Source organism: Salmo salar, chromosome 23 (genome assembly GCF_965601325.2).
Source record: "Salmo salar chromosome 23, fSalSal1, whole genome shotgun sequence".
Taxonomy (NCBI): Eukaryota; Metazoa; Chordata; class Actinopteri; order Salmoniformes; family Salmonidae; genus Salmo; species Salmo salar.
This window is the reverse complement of record NC_138313.1, coordinates 35675233-35701464: the sequence shown is the minus strand read 5'-3', so window position 1 is coordinate 35701464 and position 26232 is coordinate 35675233. Positions and strand designations below refer to the sequence as shown.

Below are 26232 nucleotides of genomic sequence, written 5' to 3'. Positions count from 1 at the left end.
TCAATAGGAAAATACAGAGCCAACTGGCCCAATGACAGATCCGTCTGAATAGGCAGTGTGATAGAGTTAGTAAGAACTGTAGGTATGATGTTGTTGTAGTGTTTGTGTGTGTGTGTGTGTGTGTGTGTGTGTGTGTGTGTGTGTGTGTGTGTGTGTGTGTGTGTGTGTGTGTGTGTGTGTGTGTGTGTGTGTGTGTGTGGTGTGTGTGTGTGTGTGTGTGTGTGTGTGTGTGTGCCTGCGTGACTGACTACACTTAATGGAGGGCTTCAGAGCCAGGGGACCGCATGTCAACCATCCAGCCAGCGCCCAGGACACGAACGCACACACACAAACGCACACACTCGAACACACACACACACGAACACACACACCACACACACACTCTTCCTGACCACATCTGGGAGCTGTAAATCTCTCAACACCACTGCTGCTCTCCTCTCCCCCCTTCTCCTTTCCTCCCCTCACCTTCTCCTTTCCTCCCCTCCCCTTCTCCTTTGCCCCTTCTCCTCTCCCGCCTTCTCCTTTCCTCCCCTCACCTTCTCCTTTCCTTTCCTCCCCTCCCCTTCTCCTCTCCCCCCACCTTCTCCTTTCCTCTCCTCCCCTTCTCTTTCCTCCCCTCCCCCTTTCCTCCCCTTCTCCTTTCCTCCCCCTCTCCTCTCCTCTCCTCTCCTCTCCCCCCTTCTCCTTTCCTCCCCTCCCCTTCCCCCTTCTTTCCCCCTTCTCCTCTCCCCCTTCTTTCCTCCCCTCAACCCTTCTCCCCCGTCTCCTCTCCCTCTCCTCTCCCCCCTTCTCCTGTCTCCAATACTGAGAATGTTGCTGTTGTTCAGCCGGCCACTTGCAAATGTATTTCTATATTTTAAAGTACAAAATACATGTTTTTTAATAAAATACAATACTTTGCGAAAATATATTATATTTTATTTTGATACATTGGTCTTTGGTATTTTGTCATTTAATCCCGTGTGTGTGTATGGTGTGTGGTGTGTGTGTGTAGTGGTGTAAAGTACTTAAGTAAAAATACTTTAAAGTACAACTTAAGTAGTTTTTTGGGGTATCTGTACTTTACTTTACTACACTGAACAAAAACATAAATGCAACACGTAACATTTCCCAGAAATGTCTCTAACATTTTGTGCACACATTTATTTACATCCCTATTAGTGAGCATTTCTCATTTGCCAAAATAATCCATACACCTGACAGGTATGGCATATCAAGAAGCTGATTAAACAGCATGATCATTACTCAGGTGCATCTTGTGCTGGGACTATAAAAGGCCACTTTAGAATGTGCCGTTTTGTCACAAAACCCAATGCTAAAGATGTCTCAAGTTTTGACGGAGTGTGCACTTGGCATGCTGACTGCAGGAATGTCCACCAGAGCTGTTGCCAGAGAATTTAATGTTAATTTCTCTACCATAAGCCTCCAACATCGCGTTAGATAATTTGGCAGTACGTCCAACCAGCCTCACAACTGCAGACCACGAATAACCACGCAAGCCCAGGACCTCCACACCTGGCTTCTTCACCTGCGGGATCGTTTAGGGGGGGCGGGGCATGGGTGGGCCTGGCTCCCCAGTGGGTGGGCCTGGTCCTTCTCAGTTCCGTTTTAATTTGTTTAAAAACTGTTTAGCTGGGAATCAAGAAATGTTAAATTGGCATGCGGCATCGGGTTTTCCAAAGCAGCTGTTATAGGAGTGCCCACGTCCCAAATCTGTTAGAGCCTCTGGCTCAGCCTTACCCATGTAGACCAGAGACATGGGCATGTTCCATGACACAACCACACTAGCAGTTGATAGTTGGTGATACATGTATTATATCACTGATTATAGTTCTCAACACCACATACTCCCTCAGTAATAAACCATATATCATGTCTGGGGGGCATTACTGTGAGATGAATAAACTGAGTACAGTTCACCCACTATGAGATGAATAAACTGAGTATAGTTCACCCACTATGAGATGAATAAACTGAGTACAGTTCACCCACTATGAGATGATTAAACTGAGTACTTAGGTGTTCAAGTACTGTACAAGAGTGTAAAGGAAAAGCGCCATCTAGTGTTGGGAGGGAGAAAAGGATCATTTGAGCTTTAGACACGTCTTCACACGTCCCTTATAAAAGATCCAAGACATCTTCTATTATTCACATGATCTCATACGATGCCCTTCATATGTGTAGTGTTCAAGGCCAGTAAACAGCCATATTCAACAGCGTAGTGTTCAAGGCCAGTAAACAGCCATATACAACAGCACATAAGGGAATGGCTACATAAAGTAGATTATGGCCTTATTGTGGACACAGTAATAGAGAAAAAATTGATTTTGTAAAAACTATATATATATATATATATATATTGCCAGGGGAATCCAAAACTGCATGACAGTCTTATAAACTTCATTTAATCATTTTTCCAGGGTTGGAACTATCAGATTTGTGATGCTCAATACCATTTGGATAGTTGTTTGTCAGTTGATATAAGATGTCACACTTCAGTCGCTCCGTTTTGATGCAGATGGAGTATATCATTAGAGTATAGGGGGGTGGGGGGGTTAGTGGGTTATAGTAATAGTGTAAAACCCAGCATGCAGTACAGTACCTTCTTGAATTCAAGTGGTGAGTTGAGACTGAGTCCTGGACCTTTGCCATGAACGGGCTGGTCAACAAACTGCAAGAGAGAAGCATTTGTGTTCCTTTTACAAAATCTCTAGGCTGGGGGTTTGTCAGGAGAGGAGGAGGAGGATGGAGGGAGGGAGGAGAAGAAAGAGATTGAATCAGAGGAGGAATGCAGAATGATAATGGTGTTAGAGGTGGTATTGGATTAGCTGGGCTGGGGAAGAGGTCAAGAGGAGAACAGAGAATGCCTACTGTGTGGTGTGAGTACACACTAACAGAAACACACTCTCACACACATTCACAAGCACAAATGCACGCACACACACGCTCCCCTTTATACTCGAGTCCATCGCATGTCTGTGCTCCCCCTTCCCAAAAAATGAAATTACATATAAATACATTACATTTGTGTAAATAGGTTATGCCCAACACTTCACTCTACAAACTCTGCCATAGATGGCTAGTAATAGGGTTAAGAAATGAAACGGCTCAAGACAAATTACAACAGATTTCCTAAATTAAACACATTTCTAGCTGAATTCTCTGTGATTTTATAGTCTTTTTTGACCCCCCCAAAATAAAACAGCCAAGTCCCACCCAGCAGACCACTATCATCATGTAACAACTAGCCAACTAGTCACCTTGTAAACATGTCCCCAACAAACTGGGCTGTTTTCTCCAACTCTAGGATAATCCCTTATTTACCGTTGTAATAACCAGGGTTTCAAGCACTCAATAGGCCATTTAACCCTCTAGTGAGTTGAACAGAGCAGCTTTCCATTGACAGGAAGGGCTCTTTGGCCTAACAAAAGGCTTTATGCCCTATGGAGTAGGGATGGACCTCTGTAAGCGCCAGGGAGGCATCTATGGTATTGGGTAGCCCTTTATGCTCATACCCGTATACAGGTTGAAAATGGCAGATTTGGACACTGATAAGCACCTCATTTGGAACACAGTGGCTGCACAGTAACAGCTAAACATGACATCAGAGCTCAGGGTCTCCACTTCAAATCTCTGTATGGTTTATAACTGACAGCCGTTTTGAACTTGAGCACCATGCCTCATGGTAATTGGGCAACTTTTGGAAATGTTATGTTGTCTGAGTGAGGGAAATGCTGTAAATTATGAGGATCTGATGTATTTTGAAAGATAAGACTTTGAGGATGGTAATAAATACCACTTTGATGTCATTCAAGCAAGCCAAACAACACCCTTGAGAACACATTTCCATATCATAAAACTCAGATAATATAAAGTGTCAACATGTAGGATCACTATGTTTGGTGTACAAGATGACATGGCGTTATACCATGGGTTTTCCTGAACAGAATGAGCTGTTGTTTGTTGTATTGTGAAGAGAATTTTCTGCAGCACACGCATCTGAATGCCCCCATAACTCCATTCTATGCGCACCAAAATTACGGTCTGCTTCTCTGAATTGCCTAGTGAAAGCCTAACACTGTAAGATCGTATTTTATAATTTAGCAAGTCATGTTGACAATAGAAGCTTTCAAATGATGCCCACCTGACCCAGACCGCAATTTATAATGGACTGATTTTGTGTAAACAACAGCAGTAATTCTGTAAGGTCCAGATGCAGGGTTGTGCTGCAAGCATAACAACTACAAGTGTGCTTGCTCTAGTTCCTCAACGGCAGAGCTAAGATAGCTAAAAAAAAAAAAGCACCTTATAGTTGATCTCTTTGAGTCATAAAAGTGCATTGAAATGACTTAGGAACTGTGTACACTTTGGAGAGGTGTGTGTCCACTTGGAGACACCAGTTAGTCCTCTCACTCAAACCCTTGTCATTTTTATTGTCTTATGTTGCCCCTACAACACATTTTCCAGGAATATTCTTATCATGTTACTGAATGTTTCAGAATATTTCCAGATTTTGTTATCAAAAAATGTGGCAAAAGTACAGTAAATGTAAAATGCACATATAATCAACAGTGTAATTTTGGATTGTTTTGTCCTCACCTTTAGTCTAATAATTTTCTAATCATCTCCAAACTGTTCCCTTTTAATTGGTACCATGGTTATGCATATGCTTTCCATATTTCTTCTGTAAGAAACATTTCAATTTAGCCCTATCCATATAGGCCAATTCCCACGAGTATAAGGGGTTAATAAGTTAATAAGGGCAAGAGCATGGGTACAATACAATGGCTGTATGGAAGATGAATGTGAGGTAGATGTTCTGTAGTGTAGTGAGTGACGGGGTAGTTAGGTACTTACTGTGATGCGTCTGTCACCACGGGTAAAGGTGTGTCTTCGCTGACATAGTCCATGTCATCACTCAAGCTGTTGCCCCGGGAGATGCCTATGGAAGGCCCATCCAGGTTTTTCTTAACTGTGCGAGACAATGCAAGAGTCTTGGTGACATATTCAAGGATTTAGTTCAATGCAACTTCCAATTTTATAAGTGAAAAGAAAATACACTGTTAGAAAAAAAGGTGCTATCTAGAACCTTAAAGGGTTCTTTGGCTGTCCCCAAAGGAGAACCCTTTGAAGAAAACTTTTTGGTTCCAGGTAGAACCCTTTTCACAGAGGGTTCTACATGGAACCCAAAATGGTTCAACCTAGAACCGAAAAGATCTCGACTTAGAACCAAAAAGGGTTCTCCTATGGGGACAACCGAGAAAAAAAAAACTATTTTGGAACCCTTTTTTGTAATTTATAGGCTTATTTATTGAAAAGTAAAGAAAAAGTACAGGATAGCTGGTAAAGAAGTGTAAGGTTCTACCTGGAGAGGCAGGACAGCTCAGATTGAAAGAGGACCATGAGTGCTGAACGCCTGCAGTCAACAGCAAGAAAGAAAGAAAGTGTGAAAGAGAAGTGGAATAAACACACAATGTGTTGACTAGTCAATGAAGTATATAGTCCACCATTGTATTGTATCATCACACTAAGATGAGGTTGTTTTGGTCTGTGAACATGATGATTGATAACATCCCTTCCAAACCTCTACAGCGGGTTTGGTTAGTGCAACTAAAAACCATTGCAAATGTTTGTAAGGACCTAGTCCAACAGTCCGCAAAGCCTGCCATCTCATCCTCCAATGGAGACGTTTCTTTAGAAGTGCCTAATTGTCTTTTTGTCGATTGTACTTCGTTTTTTAAGTATGCATACATGTGTATAGATGATGTAATGTATTATATATCACACCTGTACCATGTTTGACTATGATAGTTTTTTAGTGTCTCAAAACTCAATTTGAGTGGTCCACAATGTGCTTTAAAAATAATCTGTATTATTTATTATTGTATCATTGTGGAGTGACAAACTTTTCTAATCTAATCTAGTTTCAGGAACTGGGTTATGTGCAGCTCCTCCACCTCTCTCTCATTCAGGGGGACCGGGGACGCGAGCGGAATTATCTACTACACAAACACTGCAGGCTTATTAATATCTGGCTTGTCAGAGCAAACACACTGGGTTAGAAGCCCCGGCGAATGAAAACATGCAGGGCCCAGAGAGAGAGAGAGTGGGGGGAAAGAGGGCGATAGAGAGAGTGAGACAGAGTGAGAGAGAAAGCCCCATTGAGAAGGGAGATTCTCACAGACGGCAGCCGGGCCAGAGGGCCAGACAGATAAGTGGAGCGATAAGCCGGACGTTGACTAAATCAAACAATGCCCAGTTTATTTCTGACCACTGGAGCTCCACAATGGCCTCTTATCACCCCGACCTCCCTCCCAGTCCCCTGGCCCTCAGCCTCTGTCCCCTGTCCCAGCCCTCACCCCGGCTGGTGTTGGCTGGACAGACAGAAAAGAAAACACCCGGGCTGGACGATAAGACAGGAGGGAGTCCAGAGCCTGCCTGCGTCGGTCTCTCTGCTGGCTTCCAGTTTGCTCCGGTTGGTGACAAAGAGCCAGTCTAATTAAAATACTGTCTGGGCAGTTGTAAAAACCAAATGACTAATGATTAACACAGAGGATCTCTTAAAAGGACAAAGGATTGCATCGTTAACTGCGTGAGTTGAAGCTGGAGTGCGTCAATAAGACTGGAGACCATGGAGTGATGTCATCTAGGAGATATTACACTTGTGACACGTGTTAGAGAGATAGTGTTAGTGGGAGGAGCGATAGGAGGACGGGCTCATTGTAATGGCTGGAATGGAATCAATGGAACAGTATCAAACATACGGAAACCACATGTTTAACTCCGTTCCATCAATTCCATTCCAGCCATTACAACGAGCCCGTCCTCCTATCGCTCCTCCCACCAGCCTCCTTTGTTACAGAGAGGTGGAGGACTCACCTGTTTGTCTGAACATCCGGATGATGCCTGAGGAGGAAAATAAATAACTTTTCAAAATGATGTCCTCAAAAACACTGCCTTAATATGACATAATGTATATAGAGAAATCAATCTACACAACCGATGGCGTGGGATATGGACAACATGAGACCACTTTTGAGGTCAGAAAACATATGATAAACTTAGATTTTAGCATCATATATGACTTTAATTATGGATGTAAGAGAGTGCAAATGCCATTGCTGTTCTATAAACCCTTTTCCTCAGCAACACAGTTAACACTTGGTTTCTGGAGCAAAATAATCAATTTCAACAACCCATCATCTGCAAAGACATTTGAATCTGAAGATGTCTGTTTTTCTGCACTGTTAGCAATAGAATGTACACCATGTTGCCTGGACTCTAAACATTATCATTAGTGACAACATGCTGTTGAGAGTGTGGTGAGCATGGCTACTTAAATGTCTTTATGACATCAATAGACAGCCTTTCAAAAGCCTTGGCTCCACTAACAAGCCTCAACATCCAAAAAACATGCAATTTGACAAAAGTGCATTTTTTTCCCCACTCTAAAGTTCAAAGGCAGTAAGACATATGTTCCTGTTCATTATCTAAGTTATATCCCACCAAACAAGATAGCATTTTCCCCCATAACTCCTTTTTCTACTGGTGACGTTCTGCGTTTATGTCCTTCTCCCTCCTTTTATGATTATGTGCTTTGACAGGAAAAACTCATAAAGCACACTTATTAACCTCCAGACTGGGACGATTCATTTGGCAGGGGTTAGAGGTTTACACAGGAAGTCCCCCCCACCGTTAGATGGTGCAATGGAAAAGTCCAATCTATCATTAATATGGAGTAATGGGCCTCAGCAGCACCCGTATGGACCACTGGATTTCATCTGGAGGTGGATGGACAGGGCACGAGAGTTTGGGAAAATAATCCAAATTGGGAAAGTAATAATAGTTTTAGATAGCAACTTAGACAACAACAGGTTAGACTACGTGGCTAGCTAGCAACATCAGGTGAATACTGAGTAACTGAATGTAAAATCTGTGGGAATGTTATCACTGATTCAACACAAAACACTATAGCTTTCTGACTGACTCTTGCCACAACAGGTCTACCTCCTATTTTGAAGTATTCTTTTATAAAAAAAAATAATTACACTACCGTTCAAAAGTTTGGGGTCACTTAGAAATGTCCTTGTTGTTAAAAGAAAAGCACTTTTTTTGTCTAATAAAATAACATCAAATTGATTAGAAATACAGTGTAGACAGTGTTAATGTTGTAAATGACTATTGTAGCTGGAAACGACTGATTTTGTATGGAATATCTACATAGGTATACAGAGGCCCATTATCAGCAACCATCACTCCTGTGTTCCAATGGCACGTTGTGTTAGCTAATCCAAGTTTATCACTTTCAAAGGCTAATTGATCATTAGAAAACCATTTTGCAATTATGTTAGCACAGCTGAAAACTGTTGTCCTTATTAAATAAGCAATAAAACTGGCCTTCTTTAGACTAGTTGAGAATCTGAAGCATCAGCATTTGTGGGTTCGATTACAGGCTCAAAATGGACAGAAACAAAGAACTTTCTTCTGAAACTCGTCAGTCTGTTCTCGTTCTGAGAAATGAAGGCTTCAACTGACTTCAAATCAACGCTGCACCTTGGTCCGTCCTTTATGACGATCGTGACAGACCCCAAGCATACTTCCAAAGTTGGGGCAAAATGGCTTAAGGACAACAAAGTCAAGGTATTGGAGTGGCCATCACAAAGCCCTGACCTCAATCCTATAGAAGATTTCTGGCCAAAACTGAAAAAGCGTGTGTGAGCAGGGAGGCCTACAAACCTGATTCAGTTACACCAGCTCTGTCAGGAGGAATGGGCCAAAATTCACCCAACTTATTGTGGGAAGCTTGTGGAAGGCTACCCGAAACACTTGGCCCAAGTTAAACAATTTAAAGGCAATGCTACCAAATACTAATTGAGTGTATGGAAAACTTCTGACCTACTGGGAATGTGATGAAAGAAATAAAAGCTGAAATAACTCAGTCTCTCTACTATTTTTCTGACATTTCACATTCTTAAAATAAAGTGTCAATCCTAACTGACCTAAGACAGGGAATTGTTACTAGGATTAAATGTCAGGAATTGTGAAAAACTGAGTTTAAATGTATTTGGCTAAGGTGTATGTAAACTTCCGATTTCAACTGTATATACTGTATTCTAGTCATGGCTAATCCTATATAACTTTTCTTGTTCTGGATTATGTGTGTATTGTTTTTATTTTTATTTTGTAATGCTAGTTATTACTGTACTGATGGAGCTAGAAACACAAGCATTTTGCTGCACCTGTGATAACATCTGCAAATCTGTGTCCGCAACCAATCATCATTGATTTGATTTGATTTGTATCATGAACAACCAGCTACACAACACCTCAGTCAGTCCTCATCCCTACCCACCATCCCTATTCTCTCCCTCACTCTCTTTATGGGGGAGGAGAGAGTCAATCACACCACTGTGTCATGTCCTATCCACATGGCATACATTGCACAGATTCATCATTACTTACAATTTACACCATGACCATTAAACTGAATGGTAAATAGCTATGGATAAGAACATTGTATCCTCACGTCTGAAATATAGTCTACTCCCAAGGGGATTGAGTTCCTCTTATTTCTATATCACTGTTTGAATCTCAAACAGAGGACTCCAACTGTGCCATGGAAATGTTTGTCTCTCCTGTCTCCACTGGCCCCTAACCAGTCAAGTCACCAGGGTATACTCACCAAGCATCCAATATCTCTGTTTACTGAAATGATGGATTTTCAATGCGCAAAACATAAGGCTGCATGACATCATTTCAAGGGGCTCTTAAATACATTATTTTGTCAAATGAAGTTTGAAAAGGAAGAAAAAACTGTTTCATAACTGTGGTAATTCACTTTGGAAAATGCTCCTCATAGGACATCTGCTTCTAACACAGCTAGCTCAAACATGCATGACCCATGGTTATTTCTCTGAAAAATACCTCAACACAGGACACCATTCAACAGTATGACATGCTCTCAAATGAGACGTATCGTCAATTAAGGCATGGGAGTCAGTTTGCAATGTACTGTGGTGTCAAGTACTGGTTTTCAGTTCATAGTTTTAACAGTTCCTAGAAAGCACTAGTATTGTATATGCTGGTTCAAGTAGTCTATGTGTTCCTCTTAAAACAAACCACTACATATTACACATTATAAACTGGGAGGTTTGAGCCCTGAATGCTGATTGGCTGATAGCCATGGTATATCAGACCGTATACCACAGGTATAACAAAACATTTATTTTTACTGCTCTAATTATGTTGGTAAACAGTTTATAATAGCAATAAGGCACCTCAGGGGTTTGTGCGTCATGCATAAGAACAGCCCTTAGCCGTAGTATATTGGCCATATAGGTCCAAGAGGCATCTAAACATATATATATATATATTAAACTGCATTGTTGGTTGGGGGCTCGCCAGTAAGCATTTCACTGTAAGGTCTACACCTGTTGTATTCGGCGCATGTGACTAATAACATGTGATTTGATATATCACACCCCCTTGTGCCTTATTGCTTAATTCCAATACCAATGAGCGTGTGACCTATACCACTTTACACACAATGTGTTCAGATATGCCCAGTATGGTAGTATCTATCTTCACTTGAAGCCAAGCAATAGGAGCATCTGTAAGATGACCAACTGCATGTGTACAAAAACTAGGGCCGGGACGATACCACTATCGCAAACTCTTTGGTCCTTTTCAAAACCTGCTGTATGTAAAATAGCATGTGCTATAACTTGGAAAATAAATAAAGGTGACTGGATTTCAACATAATGATATTTGTTTCCAGCATTAGGGCTGTTTTCCAAAAGAAGTGAAATCCGCTTCGTGTTTTGATTCTGTTATATACCTTGGGGTTCTTCTAGAAAGAAGGGGACCTCTTTCTTCTCGTCGTTATCTTCGATGTGGTCGAAGGTGATCTGAGGAATGGACATCTTCCTCGCTCCAAGGATGGTCATGGAGCCATTGTCACGAACCATCTTCAGTTTCCTCTTGGTGTGCTTGTTCAACACAGACAGACACAAGAATGCATCACCAGGGCTTTCCTGAACACAGAGCATTGATTAAACTCAGGGCCAGGAGTTTTCCTAGTCAGGTTAATGTTCTCCTGTTTGAATATTTTTCATTTGAGCCTAGAGGAAAGTCTTTGTCCTCAGGCCTGGAGGGAAGCCAAAGTAATTCCGCTACCCAACAGTGGTAAAGCAGCCTTTACCGGTTACAACAGCAAACCTATAAGCTTGCTGCCAGCTCTTAGCAAACTTTTGGAAAAAATTATGTATGACCAAAATTGTGTTTGACCAAAGACAATGCTATTGTTAAATACGGAAGACACATTTCAGTTGTACAACTGACTAGGTATCCTCCTTTCCTTTAATAAACTGGTCCTGAACATCTCTAAAACTAAGAGCATTGTATTTGGTACAAATCGTTCATTTAGTTCTAGACTTCAGCTGAATCTGGTAATGAATGGTGTGGCTGTTGAACAAATTGAGGAGACTAAATCACTTGCCATTACCTTAGACTGTAAACTTTCATGGTCAAAACATATAGATTCAATGGTTGTAAATATGGGAGAGGTCTGGCCGTAATAAAGAGATGCTCTGCTTTTTTGACACCACACTCCAAAAAGCAAGTTCTGCAGGCTCTAGTTTTGTCTAATCTTGATTATTGTCTAGCCGTGTGGTCCAGTGCTGCAAGGAAAGACCTAGTTAAGCTGCAGCTGGCCCAGAACAGAGCGGCACGTTCTGCTCTTCATTGTAATCAGAGGGCTGATATAAATACTATGCATGCCAGTCTCTCTTGGCTAAGAGTTGAGGAGAGACTGATCACTTCTTTTTATAAAAAACAATGTGTTGAAAATCCCAAATTGTTTACATAGTCAACTTACACAAACCTCTGACACACACACTTACCCCACCAGACATGCCACCAGGGGTCTTTTCACAGTCCCCAAATCCAGAACAAATTATTGCTCAAATAAACAGCAAACCTGGTTTTAAAAAACAGATTGACCTAGATAGTTAGTGTGTATGCATTGATATGTAGACTATGTGTACCTTTAAAAAAATGTATGTAGTTCTGTCCTGCTGTTCTTGTTTATTGATGTTCTGTATTATGTTTCATGTTTTGTGTGGACCCTAGGAAGAGTAGCTGCTGCTTTTGCAACAGCTAATGGGGATCCTAATAAAAGACCAAATACCAAAAGTCACATGTGGCCAATCCCTACCTCCATATGTTAGACAAGTTGTTGTTGTTGTGTTTTATGGTTTAGCACTATCACTTGTCATTCATTCCTGATTTGCTATTTTCTAACATGGCGTATACTACCCAGTAAACTTTGATTCTAACCATTCAGAACACAGAAACCTCAGTATCTGTTTTGTAAGCAATGATTTGTGAACCTTCAAACCTTCAAATCTTCTTGCACTATAGCATGGTGATTAAGGCCATGGCTTCAAATCTGTGCTGGTTTAACTGAGATCAACGCTCTTTGAGTCTCTGAATTCCTCAGGGCCTTCATTGTGCTCCACTCCATCACCTAGAGGCAGCACGTCACTAACTGACTGCTTTATAGAAACACAATGATTTTTACTCAATGACACACACAGTGTCCTGGCATTGATACTGGCCCATAGTCCTGTCCAAATACCAGAATGGGTCTGAATCCTGAATGACTCATTAGGAGCAGAGGGGAGAGAGAGGAGAGAGAGAGAAAGAGAGAGAGAGAGAGAGAGAGAGAGAGAGAGAGAGAGAGAGAGAGAGAGAGAGAGAGAGAGAGAGAGAGAGAGAGAGAGAAGTCACATGCCGAAACAGAAAGTGACGGAAGCAGCCTTCACTCTCCCCAATATGTGTGGGTTCAATGCCAAACCATTTTTGTTGTTGTTGCTGTTCTACCAACACAAAGGTTTCCTCCCATGAGAAAGGCGGCAGTGACATCATCTCAACTGACTGTGTCTTTGTGTGGGGGAGACAAAGGCCCGGAATCATCCTGGGGGGCTCAAACACGAGACGTATGTGGCAGGGTCTACAGTCAATCACGGATTACAAAAAGAAAACCAGCCACGTCGCGGACATCGACGTCTTGCTCCCAGACAAATTAAACATCTTCTTTGCTCGCTTTGAGGACAATACAGTGCCACTGACACGGCCCGCTACCAAAGCCTGTGGGCTCTCCTTCTCCGTGGCCAACGTGAGTAAAACATTTAAGCATGTTAACCCTCGCAAGGCTGCCGGCCCAGACGGCATCCCTAGCCGCATCCTCAGAGTAGGCGCAGACGAGCTGGCTGGCGTGTTTACGGACATATTCAATCAATCACTATCCCAGTCTCCCTATCCCAGTCCCCACATGCTTCAAAATGGCCACCATTGTTCCTGTTCCCAAGAAAGCTAAGGTAACTGAACTAAATGACTATCGCCCCATTGCACTCACTGTCATCATGAAGTGCTTTGAGAGACTATTCAAGGAGCATATCACCTCCACCCTACCTGATACCCTAGGCCCACTCCAATTTGCCTACAGCCCCAATTGGTCCACTGACAACGCAATCGCCATCACACTGCACACTGTCCTATCCCACCTGGACAAGAGGAATACCTATGTAAGAATGCTGTTCATTGACTACAGCTCAGCATTTAATACCATAGTACCCTCCAAACTCGTCATTAAGCTCGAGACCCTGGGTCTCGACCCCGCCCTGTGCAACTGGGTCCTGGACATTCTAAAGCGCCGCCCCCAGGTGGTGAAGGTAGGAAACAACATCTCCACCTCGCTGATCCTCAACACTGGGGCCCCACAAGGGTGCGTTCTCAGCCCTCTCCTGTACTCCCTGTTCACCCATGACTGCGTGGCCATGCACACTTCCAACTCAATCATCAAGTTTGCAGACGACACTACAGTGGTAGGCTTGATTACCAACAACAACGAGATGGCCTACAGGAAGGAGGTGAGGGCCCTCGGAGTGTGGTGTCAGGAAAATAACCTCTCACTCAACGTCAACAAAACAAAGGAGATGATCGTGGAGCACCCCCCTATGCACATCGAAGGGACAGTAGTGGAGAAGGTGGAAAGTTTTAAGTTCCTCGGTGTACACATCACAGAGAAGGAGAAGTCACGGACAAACTGAAATGGTCCACCCACACAGACAGCGTGGTGAAGAAGGCGCAGCAGCGCCTCTTCAACCTCAGGAGGCTTAAGAAATTTGGCTTGTCACCTAAAACATTCACAAACTTTTACAGATGCAGAATCGAGAGCATCCTGTCGGGCTGTATCACCACCTGGTAAGGCAACTGCACTTCCCTCAACCGCAAGGCTCTCCAGAGGGTGGTGCGGTCTGCACAGCACATCACCGGGGGCAAACTACCTGCCCTCCAGGACACCTACAGCACCCAATGTCACAGGAAGGCCAAAAAGATCATCAAGGACAGCAACCACCCGAGCCACTGCCTGTTCACCCCGCTATCATCCAGAAGGCGAGGTCAGTAAAGGTCCATCAAAGCTGGGACCGAGAGACTGAAAAACAGATTCTATCTCAAGGCCATCAGACTGTTAAACAGCCATCACTAACATAGAGAGGCTGCTGTCAACATACAGACTCAAATCTCTGGCCACTTTAATAAATGGACTTAATAAAGGTATCACTAGTCACCTTAAATAATGGCACTTTAATAATGTTTACATATTCTACATTACTCATCTCATATGTATATACTGTTCTATACATCTACAGCATCTGCCTATGCCTATCATTAGTCACTTTAAATAACGCCACTTTAATAATGTTTACATATCCTACATCACTCATCTCATATGTATATACTACTCTATACCATCTACCGCATCTGCCTATGCCGCACGGCTATTGCTCATCCAGATATTTATATGTACATATTCTTATTCATCCCTTACATTTGTGTGTATAAGGTAGTTGTTGTGAATTTGTTAGATTACTTATTAGATATTACTGCATTGTCGGAACTAGAAGCACAAGCAATTCGCTACACTCGCATTAACATCTGCTAACCATGTGTATGTGACCAATAAAATTTGATTTGATTTTGATTTGACTGGCTCTTGCCTTGAGCGGTAGGGGATACGGGGGGTTGAGGTGGTGAAAGGGAGTGGGTGGGGGGCTTAACTTGTTCTTTCGTAGATCCATGCCCTAAGCACCACCACATGGCTAATGTAGTTCTCAAAGTTAAAAACCACACTGTCAAAGGGGATAGTACCATATGTCTGTCTGTCTGTCTGTCTGTCTGTCTGTCTGTCTGTCTGTCTGTCTGTCTGTCTGTCTGTCTGTCTGTCTGTCTGTCTGTCTGTCTGTCTGTCTGTCTGTCTGTCTGTCTGTCTGTCTGTCTGTCTGTCTGTCTGTCTGTCTGTCTGTCTGTCTGTCGGATGGAAGGCTCATATCACCACCAAACAGCTTTTTCCTGAGGGCAGCTCTCTTTCTGACATCTCCTCTGGGGATTGAGACAGGATGCAAGCTCTCCAAGAGACAGGTTGACAGATATATTAGATGTTGATTGACAAAGCAGCTATAGTGCATCAGTAGAATGCAGAGGAAAATGGTTGCTTCTCTGAACAGGGATAAAGGTGTATAAAGTGTGTATAGACCTGCAGTATTATGTTTGTTATAACTGAAGAAGTGATGTAGTGTTTACCTTGTTTCTGAGGTTTGGGTTGTTGTTTTCAGAGTTAATGGGGGGAATGTAGTCTCTGGTGAGGACATACATCTTCCAGGTGGCAGGACAGCCTTCTGGTTTCTCTGCTGCATAGCAGCGCCACAGCGTCTGAAAAAGAGGATGGACAAACTGAACCAGTGTGATAAGTGTCCTATCATATTTACCCACAGTAAACACAGATGGTGCGCTGATCACCTGGACATTATCTCAGCTCTGGGTAGAAACTGCCCTCAGGCACAGATCTAGGATCAGACCTGTCCAAACCTTAACCATTAGGTGGACAACAGCGAAATTGACCTTGGATCAGTGTTTAAGGGCAACAATGTGTTCTGACAGTTCTTCCCTCTGAAGTAGATTCCTGGTTTAACAACTTCATATGGCCATTCATATAGCCATTCACATATAGCCATTCACAAATAGCCATTCACATATAGCCATTCACATGTAGCCATTCACATGTAGCCATTCACATAAGGCCATTCATATAGCCATTCACATGTAGCCATTCACATAAGGCCATTCACATATAGCCATTCACATAAGGCCATTCACATGTAGCCATTCACATAAGGCCATTCACATAAGGCCATTCACATGTAGCCATTCATTTAACCATTCACATATAGCCATTCATATAGCCATTCACATGTAGCCATTCACATGTAGCCATTCATATGTAGCCATTCATATGTAGCCATTCACATGTAGCCATTCATATAACCATTCACATGTAGCCATTCATATAACCATTCACATGTAGCCATTCACATGTAGCCATTCATATAACCATTCACATATAGCCATTCATACAGCCATTCACATAAGGCCATTCACATGTAGCCATTCACATGTAGCCATTCATATAACCATTCACATATAGCCATTCACATATAGCCATTCACATATAACCATTCACATATAACCATTCACATATAACGTTTCACATATAAACATTCACATATAGCCATTCACATTTAACCATTCACATAACCATTCATATAGCCATTCACATTTAACCATTCACATTTAACCATTCACATACAGTATAACCATTCATATAGCCATTCCATGTTTAGCTCTGTACCGTCATCCTCATCATCATCATCATGTAGATTCAGTGACTCTATGTTTCTTAAACGTCAGCACAATAAGGAGTCTCTTTGTAAATGCAGCTGTGGGCTTCTTTGCATGTTCAGAGTCAATGTGATCCTTGTGATGGCCAGCTCCTGGTGAATAAACTGGCTGCTATTTGCCTGTCTTCTCTGCCTGGGAGAGAACAGGACAGGACAGCTCACCTTTTCCAGGACATGTGCAGACTACAAATACTGCTACTCATCTATTTGTACTAGACTGCTTTTTGAAGCTTACATTGGCAAGATTTGAAGGGAACAAATGTGTTATTTAAAGAATTCAGGAGATTTAGTGGTCCTGGACATGTTTAAATTGAACCTCTCTGACATCCTGGCCTGGAGTTGTTACATGAGTAAAGCACTGAATCAAAGATGGTGTGCGTCAGACCAGACCAGACCTGGTCCTACAGAGGTTCAGCGGCCTACAGTAGGTCCCATGTGTCATCACTGTGCTTAAGCCCTTTCTACACACTCATTCCTATACATATTCTCTCCTATACACAGCTGCTGAGATCCCAGACAGGACAGAGTGAGTGAGTGAGTGAGTGAGTGAGTGAGTGAGTGAGTGAGTGAGTGAGTGAGTGAGTGAGTGAGTGTCTGTCTGTCTGTCTGTCTGTCTGTCTGTCTGTCTGTCTGTCTGTCTGTCTGTCTGTCTGTCTGTCTGTCTGTCTGTCTGTCTGTCTGTCTGTCTGTGTCAGTCAGTCAGTCAGTACCTGGATTAGTGAGGCTGCAGCCGGGATCTGTCTGTTGAAATGTTTCTGTCTCTGTTTCTGCTGCACCTTCAGAGCAAAGCCCGAGCCCAGTATACCCTGGAAAAGGGGAGAGGGAGAGAGAGAAAGAGAGAGAGAGAGAGAGAGAGAGGCATCATGACACTGAAACCACAGGACGACCTGGAGCTGCACGCTGAGGCTTCCCCTCAGAGGACTAATTGGGTTACTCACCAGACAACACAGTAATGATGGAAGGCAATATTGTGTATTATAAATTATGTACACATTATGCTATTTAGTTTATTGTGGAAGAAGAGGAGGAAGATGAGGGGTAATTACTGCAGGCAGAGCAAAGAAGGAGATGGCGAAGACGCTGAAGCAGGAGGCAATGCACTTCCCTATCCACGTCTGAGGAATCTTGTCCCCGTAGCCAATGGTGGTCACTGTCACCTGGGGACAGTGGGGACGGGATAGGTTAGGGAAAACAAGGCAATGTTTCCACACACTGATGTCCATTTTATTTACACGATAATTTCCTAGTTATATATTTATATATATATATATCTTTTCACCATTTATACATTTACATATGTACTAAATAAGTTAAAAATCGTTTGTTAAAGGCTTCTAATAATGAGCTACTTGGTTGTAAAGAGGTCATTGAACACAGTTTGGCGATAACAACAAGGAGCAGACCATGAAGAGAAAGTTCATCACACGTATTGGCCTGCCTCCAAAACTGTCACCACTCAGCAGTTGAAATTCACTCAATAGGAATACGATTCTGACTGGGACTAATCCTCGGTGAGGAGAGGATTCTGGGACTAATCCTCAGTGAGGAGAGGAATTTGGCTGAGCGGAGCACGGAGGAAAACAAATACCCCTGCATTTCAATGTACATCCACTCTGAAAGCTGAGCCAATTGTGACACATTGAGAGAAGCACAGTGGAGTGTCTTTGGGGCACCGTGTGACCTTGTGCTGTGTGCTTATATAAAGAGGGTGATGTAAGGTGAGATACTTAAAACTTTTTGGGAGTAAATAGGAAGAAGGAGGGAGGGAGGGAAGGAGGGAGGGGGATGGTTAATCCTCATCTACACATTCTATGACTAAACAATGGGCCTGACATCAGTGTGGAATAGTCTACTCAACAACACCCCCGCATTCAAACCCCTGGTGTAAGCGCTGCACTCCAAGTGTGTGGCGAAGCCTCTCCATGTCTTCACAAAGGTCAAACACACCATCTTGAGTTCTCATTGGGGCACAGTCTATTTACTCTTTCTCCCTCTCTCTGTGGTGTCATTGCCACACCACACCTGCTATCATATGGTTCATAGTAAACACCATACACCCTATAAACAACATCAACTAAATCTCTCTCTCTCTCCCTATCTATCCTGAAATCAATCGGTTCTTTGTCTCTCTCTCCCATTTTCAGAGGTTGAGCAGAGTGCTGGTGAAGCTCCAGATCAAACACTCTTCCCTTAACAACCTCTGTCTGAGTGTGAGGCAGAGGAGAGGAGAGGAGAGGAGAGAAATATGAATCATGCCATTGGCCTGTGGGCTCTGGGCCCGTCCTACAGCTGTGCCCTGCACCTGCACACCCCACAGTGGAAAACAAGCTGACAGGGAATACACTGGGAAACACACACACACCACTCTCCAAACAGGCTCTCCCTTTACTGCTGGACAAACTGATCTCACCACACACACACACACACACACACCACACCACACCACACCACACCACACACACGCACACCCCACCACACACACGAGTGACCAAACCTATTGGCACGGCATATCACAAGTCTCAAGTTTACAGTCTCTGTGATTAACAAAGGAGAGCAAAGTTCCTATTGGGCTGTTTTGTTCATTGTGGCTATGACACACAAAAACAGCTTTTCTTCATGGTTCCATTGGGCACCAAGGACCCCTGAACCTTTCTAACTCTCATTACAAAACAGCTAGTAATCCTGCAATTATAGTTTTAATTAAAGGAACTGACACTTTATAGTGGCAGAGTAAAAGGTATTTGAGACAGAGAGCAGCGAGGTGGTTTATTGCGTGTAGATCCCTCTAGCACAAGACTACCATAGGTTTTTTATTACCCACAGCCTTACATTGAACTGTTTAATTAAATTAACTGGAAACTTGACCCGCCTGATGGAAACAGCCAAAACAGCCTGCACTCGAAAAAATTCTGGGTTGTTTAGATGACCCAACTGCTGAGTTACAAGCATTGGGTCACTTAGTTGGATTGTTTTCTTTAAAAAGAGCAGGGTTGGGTTGTTGATCAAATCAAATCAAATTGTATTTGTCACATGTGCCGAATACAAGTGTAGACCTTACCGTGAAATGCTTACTTACAAGCCCTTAACCAACAATGCAGTTAAAAAAATAGAGTTAAGAAAATATTGACTAAATAAACTAAAGTAAAAAATAAAATAAAAAGTAACACAAGAAAATTACATAACAATAACATGGCTACATACAGCGGGTACCGGTACTGAGTCAATGTGCAGGGGTACAGGTTAGTCGAGGTAATTTGTAGGTAGGGGAAAAGCGACTATGCATAGATAATAAACAGCGAGTAGCAGCAGTGTAAAAACAAAGGGGGGGGGGGTCAATGTAAATAGTCCAGGTGGCCATTTGATTAATTGTTCAGCAGTCTTATAGCTTGGGGGTAGAAGCTGTTAAGGAGCCTTTTGGAACAAGACTTGGCGCTCCGGTACCGCTTGCCGGGACTGGAGTCTTCCACAATTTTTTGGGCCTTCCTCTGACACCGCCTAGTATATAGGTCCTGGATGGAAGGGAGCTTGGCCCCAGTGACGTATTGGGCCGTACGCACTACCCTCTGTAGCGCCTTACGGTCGGATGCCAAGCAGTTGCCATACCAGGCGGTGATGCACCCGGTCAGGATGCTCTCGATGGCGCAGCTGTGGAACTTTTTGAAGATCTGGGGACCCATGCCAAATCTTTTCCGTCTCCTGATGGGGAAAAGCTCTTCACGACTGTCTTGGTGTGTTTGGACCGTGATAGTTTGCTGGTGATGTGGACACCATGGAACTTTAAACTCTTGACCCACTCCACTGCAGCCCCGTCGATGTTAATGGGGGCCTGTTCGGCCTTCCTTTTCCTTTAGTCCGTGATCAGCTCCTTTGACTTGCTCACATTGAGGGAGAGGTTGTTGTCCTGGCACCACACTGCCAGGTCTCTGACCTCCTCCCTATAGGCTCATCATTGTCGGTGATCAGGCCTACCACTGTTGTGTCGTCAGCAAACTTAATGATAGTGTTGGAGTCGTGCCACACAGTCGTGGGTGAACAGGGAGTACAGGAGGGGACAAAACACGTACCCCTGAGGGGCCCTGGTGTTGAGGATCAGAGTGGCAAATGTGTTGCTGCCTACCCTTACCACCTGGGGGCAGCCCGTCAGGAAGTCTAAGATCCAGTTGCAGAGGAAGGTGTTTAGTCCCAGGGTCCTCAGCTTAGTGATGAGCTTCGTGGGCACTATGGTGTTAAACACTGAGCTGTAGTCAATGAACAACATTCTCACATAGGTGTTCCTTTTGTCCAGGTGGGAAAGGGCAGTGTGGAGTGCGATTGAGATTGCATCATCTGTGGATCTGTTGGGGTGGTATACGAATTGGAGTGGGTCTAGGGTTTCTGGAATGTGAGCCATGAGCAGCCTTTCATAGCACTTCATGGCTACCGACATGTAGGTAGTCATTAAGGCAGGTTACCTTCACATTTTTTTATATCAGTTTTCCATTAAAACAAGAAGAAAAAATCATACAATTCTACATCAATTCATAATGCAGAATAATGGTCCTTTAAGTACGTATCACCGCAAGGGCCAGGCCATGAAGTTATATATATCACAGTTATATACCCTTGAAAGCGCCTCGACTACAGCATGTTAGTTTGTCTGTAAGGGTACAAATTATCAAGGAACCTACCAGATACAACCCTAAATCCGTAACCATGGGCACCCTCTTAGATATCATCCTGACCAACTTGCCCTCTAAATACACCTCTGCTGTCTTCAACCAGGATCTCAGCGATCACTGCCTCATTGCCTGCGTGCGTAATGGGGCCGCGGTCAAATGACCACCCCTCATCACTGTCAAACGCTCCCTAAAACACTTCAGAGAGCAGGCCTTTCTAATCAACTTGGCCCGGGTATCCTGGAGGGATATTGACCTCATCCCGTCAGTAGAGGATGCCTGGTTTCTCTTCAAAAGTACTTTCCTCTCCATCTTAAATAAGCATGCCCTATTCAAAAAATGTAGAACTAAGAACAGATATTGCCCTTGGTTCACCCCAGACTTCCCTTGACCAGCACAAAAACATCCTGTGGCGTTCTGCATTAGCATCGAATAGCCCTCACGATATGCAAGTCAGTAAACAATATACTCAGTCAGTTAGGAAAGCTAAGGATAGCTTTTTCAAACAGAAATTTGCTTCCTGTAGCACTAATTCCAAAAAGTTTTGGGGCATTGTAAAGTCCATGGAGAATAAGAGCACCTCCTCCCAGCTGCCCACTGTACTGAGGATAGGAAACACTGTCACCACTGATAAATCTACGATAATTGATCATTTCAATAAGCATTTTCCTACGGCTGGCTATACTTTCCACCTGGCTACCCCTACCCCGGCCAATATCACAGCACTCCCTGCAGAAACTTGCCCAAGCCCCCCCGCTTCTCCTTCACCCAAATCCAGACAGCTGATTTTCTGAAAGAGCAGCAAAATCTGGATCCCTACAAATCAGCTGGGCTAGACAATCTGGACCCTCTCTTTCTAAAATTATCAGCCGAAATTGTTGCAACCCCTATTACTAGCCTATTCAACGTCTTTTTCGTATCGTCTGAGATCCCCAAAGATTGGAAAGCTGCCGCGGTCATCCCCCTCTTCAAAGGGGGAGACACTCTAGATCCAAACTGTTACACACCTATATCCATCCTGCCCTACCTTTCTAAAATCTTCGAAAGCCAAGTTAACAAACAGATGACCGACCATTTCGAATCCCATCGTACCTTCTCCACTATGAAATCTGGTTTCCGAGCTGGTCATGGGTGCACCTCAGCCTCGCTCAAGGTCATAACCGCCATCTATAAAATACAGTACTGTGCAGCCGTCTTCATCAACCTGGCCAAGGCTTTCAACTCTGTCAATCACCACATGCTTATCGGCACACTCAATAGCCTTCGCTTCTCAAATGACTCCTTGGTTCACCAACTACTTCTCAGATAGAGTTCAGTGTGTCAAATCGGAGGGCCTGTTGTCCGGACCTCTGGCAGTCTCTATGGGGGTGCCACAGGGTTCAATTCTCGGGCCGACTCTTTTCTCTGTATATATCAATGATGTCGCTCTTGCTGCTGGTGATTCTCTGATCCACCTCTACGCAGACGACACCATTCTGTATACATCTGGCCCTTTTTTGGACACTGTGCTAACAAACCTCCAAACAAGCTTCAACGCCATACAACACTCCTTCCGTGGCCTCCAACTGCTCTTAAATGCAAGTAAAACTAAGTGCATGCTCTTCAACTGATTGCTGCCCGCATCCTCCCGCCCGACTAGCATCACTACTCAAGACGGTTCTGACCTAGAACATATGGACAATTACAAATACCTAGGTGTCTGGTTAGACTGTAAACTCTCCTTCCAGACTCACATTAAGCATCTCCAATCCAAAATTAAATCTAGAATCTGCTTCCTATTTCGCAACAAAGCCTCCTTCACTCATGCTGCCAAACATACCCTCATAAAATTGACTATCCTACCGATCCTTGACTTCGGCGATGTCATTTACAAAATAGCTTCCAACACTCTACTCAGCAAACTGGATATTGTCTATCACAGTGCCATCCATTTTGTCACCAAAGCCCCATATACTACTCACCACTGCGACCTGTATGCTCTCGTTGGCTGGCCTTCGCTACATATTCGTCGACAAACCCACTGGCTCCAGGTCATCTATATGTCTTTGCTAGGTAAAGCCCCGCCTTATCTCAGCTCACTGGTCATCATAGCAACACCCACCCGTTGCACGCGCTCCAGCAGGTATATTGAAATGGTCATCTCCAAAGCCAACACTTCCTTTGCCCGCCTTTCTTTCCAGTTCTCTGCTGCCAATGACTGGAACGAATTGCAAAAATCTCTGAAGTTGAAGTCTTACATCTCTCTCTCTAACTTTAAGCATCAGCTGTCAGAACAGCTTACCGATCACTGTACCTCTACACAGCCAATCTGTAAATAGTACACCCAACTACCTCATCCCCATATTATTACTTATCCTCTTGCTCTTTTGCACCCCAGTATCTCTACTTGCACGTCATCATCTGCACATCTATCACTCCAGTATTAATGCTAAATTGTAATGAATAAATAGGCGTCTATGGCCTATTTATCGCCTACCTCCCTACTCTTCTACATTTGCACACACTGTACATAGATTTTTCTATTTTTCTTTTCTATTGTGTTATTGACTACGTTTGTTTATGTGTAACTCTGTGTTGTTGTTTTTGTCGCACTGCTTTGCTTTATCTTGGCCAGGTCGCAGTTGTAAATGAGAACTTGTTCTCAACTGGCCTACCTGGTTAAATAAAAAATAGTTTTGTGTAAAAGTAGCTTTGTGTAACTGAAACCGGATTAGAAACTTGTTTCTTTATGGTATTCCAGAACCACTCAAGCTAGAGGGGGACCCCGACAGATACACACCACAAAACAAGCGCAACGGTGGAAATTGTTGTTTTATTTCTTTACTTACCTACACACACACACACACACACACACACACACACACACACACACACACACACACACACACACACACACACACACACACACACACACACCTTTTTTTCGCACTATTGGTTAGAGCCTGTAAGTAAGCATTTCACTGTAAGGTCTACACCTGTTCTGCGCACGTGACAAATACACTTTGATTTGATTTGAAATAGAGGAGATTCAATCTTGGGTTGTGGGTTTGATTCCCGCTTGGGTCACATATACTAAAATGTGCAGTGCATTCGGAAAGTATTCAGACCCCTTCCCCTTTCCACATTTTGTGACATTACAGCATGATTCTAAAATGGATGAAATTAAAAATGTTCCTCATTAATCTACACACAATACCCCATAATAACAAAGCAAAAACAGGTTTTTAGACATTTTTACAAATGTATTAAAAATAATGCACTGTATATCACTGTTCTGTAAGTTGCCTTGGATAAACGTGTCTGCTATATACAGTACTATCCTATTACTATGCCTTACCACCAGTGGTGGCTGGTGGCACTTTAAATGGGGAGGATGGGCTCATAGTAATGGTTGGTTTCCATGTGTTTGATGCCATTCTATTCATTCCATTCCATTAATTATTTTGAGCCGTCCTCCCTCACCAGCCTCTTCTGCTTACCACGCCCCACCACAGGACATCAGCTCTAATACTATGCCTTACCACGCCCCACCACAGGACATCAGCTCTAATACTATGCCTTACCACGCCCCACCACAGGGCATCAGCGTAGCTGGAGAACCCAGTCTTGCCCTCCTCGTCCACAGCATCCTTCTCCGCCAGGTACACAAAGTAGGAGGAGAAAATCAGCCCCAGGAAGCCAATGTACAGCGTGGTGATCAGCTCCTACAACAGAGGAAATGCAGATAGAGAGTGGAGTATGTCACTTGTAATGTGCAGTAGACCATGTATAGGTGCTACATGTATTTCTTTACATTATTTACACATTTTACATTGCAGGTGTGAATCAAACTAAAATGATATCTGTCCATAACATCAATCATTACAACACATAGTCTGATCAAGACTAGAGTGTGCAATGACTACAAAGAAAGAGGAGGCATATGACTCTCTCTCTATCATTTCACACAGACAGAAGACTTCATCTTTAGGAAGAGTAGCTGCTGCTTTCCCAACAGCTAATGGGGATCCTAATAAAATACCAAATTCCAAATCCCCCCTATTTATATAAACCCTAAACCCTAAAAGAATAGCAGTAGACCCATTGCACATCACAGAGAAATAACCCACAGCTTCCTGTTAAAGATAGAAAACAAAACAGAAGAGGAGGTCTTCAAAAGAACATCAGATGACTGAAATTAGAGTACAAACAAAGAGGGGGAAACACATGAAGAGGTGGAAAGGAAAGCTGTTAAACCTGACTCTCTATCTCTCTCCTTATAAAGCGTCGCAGGTCCTAGTGAGAGTATCAGAGGAATCTGTGATTGTGCAACGGGCCCTGTGATAATCACTGGTGGCAATATAGCATGGACAACATGGACAGACGTCTGCCTCAGTCTACCCATAACCAGACAAGCTAGGCAGGAGGCAGGGCAACTCAGACAGAACAAGTGCACTAATCCTCTGGAAGAAATAGCAACAATGTGCACCCATCATCTGACCACAGTGTCCTTATTTGGTTAAGAAATGTCCAACAATAGTTGTTTTATCTTTTATTTTCAAAGCCATGACTAACCACATCTTTAGCCATCTCATCTACCTTGCTTTTTTATTTTCATCTGCTTGATTGACTGAGGATTTATGAGAAGCCTACTCAGGGTACAGTAGACAAGTAGATCAAGTTAGATCAAGTAAGATCAAGGTAGATTAATTCACTCTACTAAAAACAGCATTATACTCCAGATTACCTTTTGATATTTAACTTCATGTAAGCTCATACTGCACATCATTATGATATGA

The 26232-nt window shown here is 43.2% G+C and overlaps 1 protein-coding gene across 1 annotated transcript in view; it reads right to left on the bottom strand.

The window, feature by feature from the left end:
• Positions 1 to 4853: 4853 nt before the first annotated feature.
• Positions 4854 to 26232, bottom strand: part of LOC106584451 (potassium voltage-gated channel subfamily KQT member 1) — a 76972-nt gene continuing 55593 nt past the window's right edge. The window contains exons 6-11 of the mRNA XM_014169807.3: positions 25018 to 25158; positions 17846 to 17956; positions 17510 to 17605; positions 15646 to 15774; positions 10838 to 11033; positions 4854 to 4972 (exon numbers count right to left, since the gene is read on the bottom strand). Of these exons, the coding sequence (XP_014025282.3) occupies positions 4854 to 4972; positions 10838 to 11033; positions 15646 to 15774; positions 17510 to 17605; positions 17846 to 17956; positions 25018 to 25158 (792 nt within the window). The remainder of the gene's footprint in view (positions 4973 to 10837; positions 11034 to 15645; positions 15775 to 17509; positions 17606 to 17845; positions 17957 to 25017; positions 25159 to 26232) is intronic.